We start from the raw sequence: 5622 nt of genomic DNA, 5'->3' as shown, positions 1-5622 counted from the left end.
TAGGGGGCAAACACTTTTTCACACAGGGCCATGTAGTTTTGGATTTTGTTTTCCCTTAATAATAAAAACCTTTATTTAAAAACTGCATGTTGTGTTTACTTGTGTTATCTTTTACTAATATTTAAATTTGTTTGATGATCTGAAACATTAAAGTGTGACAAACATGCAAAAAAATAAGAAATCAGGAAGGGGGCCAACACTTTTTCACACCACTGTATATATTGTACATACATAGTGTTTACTATATACACACTATAGCATTTACTGTACCCTTAGACAGAATCTTAAAAAAAATTGCATGTGTGATTTTTGTTGAGTATCATATTTGATACACCAGACTTGTATGGCTCCTATAGTATGATGTACAGAATATGAAACACAATGAGCCCTTTATATCTTTATAACAGTATAGCAGACTATTTACATAAACGCATATAAATATCAGTTGTCACTATATATGATAACATTGTGGAGTCTCTTCTTACCTCAAGCAGGTCTCTGCGTAAGACTAAGATGTATAACTCTAAGCCGGGTTGGAATAAATACGTAAAAGAGTTTCATGCTGAGGCTAGAAAGGCTTTTAAAGCTTGGGTTGAGTCAGGCAGACATAAATATGGTCCTTTATTTGAATATAAGAAACGGGCAAATGCAAATTTTAAGTATGCATTACGTTTCATCAAGAGGAATGAAAATATAATGAGATCTGACTCTCTTGCAAAGAAACTGCTAAATAATAATCTAAATGATTTTTGGAAAGAAATAAAACGAATGAACAATTGTAAAACATCTTTACCAACAAATATAAGTGGGGTAAGCGGGTCAGAGGAGATTACTCAAATGTGGCAAAAGCATTATTATGAGCTGTTTAACTGTGTTAAGAGTAACTCTTTTGTAGTGGGCAACATTGATAATGACGAAGTTGTGAATGTCTCTCCGCAAAAAGTTTATGATGCAGTTATGATGCTAAAAAGTAATAAGGCATGTGGTATGGATAAGATATCTGCTGAACATTTAAAATTTGCGAGTAGAAAATTATATCCTTTGCTGGCTATTTGTTTTACTGGGTTTTTGGTTCATGGTATTTTACCAGATTCGATCTTATCTGTTATGTTAGTGCCTATTATTAAAGATAGAGCTGGTAAAATAAATAGCATGTATAATTACCGGCCTATAGCCTTGGCCAGTACTTTATCCAAGGTTATGATGCTAAAAAGTAATAAGGCATGTGGTATGGATAAGATATCTGCTGAACATTTAAAATTTGCGAGTAGAAAATTATATCCTTTGCTGGCTATTTGTTTTACTGGGTTTTTGGTTCATGGTATTTTACCAGATTCGATCTTATCTGTTATGTTAGTGCCTATTATTAAAGACTGAGCTGGTAAAATAAATAGCATGGATAATTACTGGCCTATAGCCTTGGCCGGTACTTTATCCAAGGTTATTGAAAGGATTTTATTGAATAAGATGGAACATTTTGTCCTGACTTCTGATAACCAGTTTGGTTTTAAACCGAAACATGGCACTGATATGCGCATTTTTGCTCAAAAGGAGATTTTAGATTTTTATAACAGCGACAATTCCACAATTTTTGTGTGTTTTATTGATGCTTCTAAAGCCTTTGATTGTGTAAATCATGAAAAATAATTTTTTAAGTTATACAATGGAGGAGTTCCCAGATTTTTAGTGAGAAATTTTTTTTTTGGTATGCTCATCAATTAATGTATGTAAAATGGGGTAATTGTGTGTCTGCTCCATTCAGTGTATGTAATGGAGTCAGACAGGGAAGCATTTTGTCTCCCTTTATATTTAATGTTTATATGGATGATTTATCAAAGCTGTTAAATGGTTGTAGAACAGGTTGTATGGTTGGTCATACTATTATAAACCATTTGATGTATGCAGATGATTTGGTGATTTTTTGTCCATATAGTGCTGGTCTTCAACAGTTATTGAGGATTTGTTCTCGATATGGTTCAGATTTTGATATTAAATATAATGCCAAAAAGAGTAATATTATGATTGTTAGGAGTAGGGGGGACAGGAAACTGACATTTCCTGACTTCTCTCTGTCTGGGAGTGTCCTTAAGGTATGTAATGAGGTTAAATACTTAGGGCATTATATAACTGATGACCTGTCTGATGATAGGGATATTTACAGACAGTGTTGTACGCTGTATGCCCAGGCCAATATGTTGATTCGCAAATTTGGCATGTGCTCAGGATCTGTGAAGACTACACTTTTTAAAGCATACTGTACCCCTATGTATACTGGCCATTTGTGGCGGCATTACAGAAAGAGCAGCATGCAGAGACTTAATGTAGCTTATAATGATGGTATGCGATTGCTGCTTAAGGTGCCAAGACGGAGCAGCGCAAGCCAAATGTTTGTCAGTGCTGGTGTGCCAACCTGCGCTGCTGTGTTGCATAATCTCATGTACAGATGTATGTGTAGGTTATCAGAATCTGTAAACAGTATAATTTTAACACTGACGAACTTGGCACTAAGTTCAGTCAGGCTTTTTTCAAATATGTGGAATCATTGGCGTTTTAGTACACATGTAAATATGTGATATTGTGGTTTTTGTCCTTGTGTGTGTTTTTGTATGTTGTTATTGTTGTGTCTTTGTTTGGACCGAGTGTGTCCTTAATAAAGTTTGATATATATCTCCCGATAATATGTCTTAGTAAGATGATATTTAATGTTTACTTTTATGATCAAAGCTTTGTAGTTTCAAAACATATAATGCAGTGCAATACAACAATGATTGAGAAATGAACAAATAAACGTTCCTCAAAAGCCTGATGATCATATTTGAATATGATTTTTCTAAAATATGACTTATGGATAATCAAGTAAATCTAAGTTGCTTCAGTCCAGTAAAAAATCATCTTGAAATATAACTTACAATATAAAAGTTATTCTTATGTTTACTTCAAAATCAATAAAATGTAAAAGAAAAAATATTATTACAATTTAAAATAACTGTTTTGTATTTGAATATTTTTTAAAATATAATTTATTCCGGTGATCAAAGCTGAATTTTCAGCATCATTACTCCAGTCTTCAGTGCCACATGATGCTTTGGAAATCATTTTAATATGCTGATTTGCTGCTCAAGAAACATTTCTGATTATTATTATTATCAATGTTGAGAACAGTTGTGCTGTGTAATACATTTGTGGAAACCGTGGTATATTTTGAAATATAAATCTTTCGTAACATTATAAATATCTTTACTGTCAATTTTGAGCAGTTTAATGTGTCCTTCCTGAATAAAAGTAGTCTTTCAAAGTACTTAAAAAAAAAAAAAAAGTATGTTTTACCTGGCATGTGACGGCCAGTGTGTGACACAGCTGTGTCTTTCCTGTGCGAAACTCGCCGAACATCTCAGTGATGGATCCCGTCTCGATTCCTCCTGCACAACACAGATACACAAAGACTCAATCAGGTGATTACAGCATATAGTACATTATTATCAGACAGTTCAGTTCAGTGTCGCACCCTGCAGGAGTTTGTCAAGCTCTTTGGACCCTGTGGAGATCTGGATGATTTCAGCTCTGCGCTGGTGGAACTCAGTCGCTGTGGTGAAGCCCATTGGAACCATCTTAGCAGCCTCTGTCTGTTTGGTAAAAACAAAGATTTAGAGGTTTGTTCATATCACTAAAAACAGAATGGGAGATGGCAGTTCTGAAGGTCTCACCAGGATCTTGTCAGCTTTGGCTTCACTGATTCCTTTGATGTGCAGCAGCTCTTTCTTGGGCGCGTACGCTACGGCCTCCATGGTGTGAAAACCACCATCTTCCAGCTTCTTAATGTCGCTGCTGCTGATGCCACATTGCTGCAGAGAGATTTACAACATCAGCACCATGAAAAGAGCGTTTGTGTTTATACCCGCAGTGGCAGCCATACCTCCAGACGTGAAATCGGTTGCGGCCCAAAATGTTCTTCCTCCTCTGCATCTGCCTCCACCCGGGACGCATTCCTCATAGCCATATTTACTGTTTCATAACACAAACACATGACACAATATCAGCTTAACAATTTGAGTGAAGTTGGTGGAAACCTTTGGGTTGCACTCTTTGTTTACATAAACCAAACACTTCCATAGTTCTAAATGAATACATTTAGTAAAAACACAAAATTAGGGTTCACAACACTAATCTAAATAAATAATTATAGTTCAGTGTCAATCACATTCAGTTTGACTAATAATATTTTAATCACTTTTCTAGAGGTCTGGAACCATCAGATTAGCATTTACAAAAAAAATAACTAAAGAAAACACGATATTATACATGTCTGGACATGTTATCAAGTAATCATTTGAAACACCAAGGTGTAATAATACGGTAAAAAAGACTTACAGTGATGGTAACACCACAGTATTTTGATATACAGCATAGTTTTACACAGTATTCCAAAGAATACCGTGGTACTATTAAAAAGTACCATAGTATTACAATCGCACACAGTGTTATCTAAAAATCAAAAAGACAATTCGCAAATTAACTAAACAAAAACAACAATTATTGATCAGTTCATTGCTAATAAAATGTATTAATCAGTCTGATGTCTTAGAAAACCCGCAGAACAAACACACATGCAATCGCGCTCTAATCGACACAAATTCACACTCAATGTAGTGTCCAGACATGTTCACACACTAAAACTCATATAAATGTGTCAAAATATTCACGTACAAGTGCAATTATCTCATGAATTAAATCTTTAATATCGTGGTTATTGTCTTGTCACTCACCCGCTAAACTCCAGCTACTCAATCTGAACTTTCCCGCGTGCCGCCGTCAGGCCACGTCACCGACGTCATGACGTCATCGCTCTTTCATAACCTCGTAATCCGAATTGGTTTTATTTTTGGATTTTATTTTTAAAAATATGTATGAAAGGCGATTTGTGAGGACATTTAAAATAGTAAAAATATGTCTGAAAGTCGATTTGTGAGGACATTTAAAATAGTACCCGCTATTCAAAATGTTTATCTTTTGCATAACATGGTTTTCATACATTACCTTTGAAAGAAATCGTATATTAGGCTACATAGAGTTCATAGTGTTATTTTATTACGAGTTTATGTGACTGATCTTCAGCATGTACACATACAGGTAATGGAAACACAACAGAAAGTTAAACTTGTAGAGCTGTAAGTTATAGAAACAAACTACTTATATAGCCTAAATTAAATAAAGGAATTTACCAACCTACTGTACTGATAAACGAACTGATTAAAAATGATAAAATAAATATCAACTTTTTGCTGCTTTTAATAACTTTTCTTTCATAGTAGAGTAATCATTATGTATTTTGTCCTGAAAAATATATGCATAAAATGATATACAGTGAAAAGACAAATACATCAGTGGCATTGTATTATGAAATTCGGTTACATATGAAACAGACTTTCTAAGAAAATGTTTATGCACATTAATGAAAAATAAATATACAGCAGATTATATTATTATACATTCAGAATTGAATTGAGTTGAGAATGTCTTTAAAATTGAGGTAGTAAACAGGATGCATCATTTCTGTGCTTTAATTTCCCAAAGTTTTCAATGTGGAGCCAAACAAATTATTTATTTATTTTATATCATTTATTT

At 34.0% G+C, this 5622-nt stretch overlaps 1 protein-coding gene across 1 annotated transcript in view; it reads right to left on the bottom strand.

Annotated features, from left to right (window-relative positions):
• LOC107697085 (DNA repair protein RAD51 homolog A-like) overlaps positions 1–4409 on the bottom strand; it is a 5351-nt gene extending 942 nt beyond the window's left edge. Inside the window, exons 1-5 of the mRNA XM_016497728.1 lie at positions 4369–4409; positions 3914–4002; positions 3705–3842; positions 3506–3623; positions 3325–3419 (exon numbers count right to left, since the gene is read on the bottom strand). Of these exons, the coding sequence (XP_016353214.1) occupies positions 3325–3419; positions 3506–3623; positions 3705–3842; positions 3914–4002; positions 4369–4405 (477 nt within the window). The 5' untranslated portion in view covers positions 4406–4409. The remainder of the gene's footprint in view (positions 1–3324; positions 3420–3505; positions 3624–3704; positions 3843–3913; positions 4003–4368) is intronic.
• Positions 4410–5622: the final 1213 nt, after the last annotated feature.

The sequence above is a fragment of the Sinocyclocheilus anshuiensis genome, unplaced genomic scaffold (genome assembly GCF_001515605.1).
Source record: "Sinocyclocheilus anshuiensis isolate Anshui unplaced genomic scaffold, SAMN03320099.WGS_v1.1 scaffold38, whole genome shotgun sequence".
Taxonomy (NCBI): Eukaryota; Metazoa; Chordata; class Actinopteri; order Cypriniformes; family Cyprinidae; genus Sinocyclocheilus; species Sinocyclocheilus anshuiensis.
Note: the sequence above shows the minus strand (reverse complement) of the source record. Positions and strands in the feature narration are given on the sequence as shown.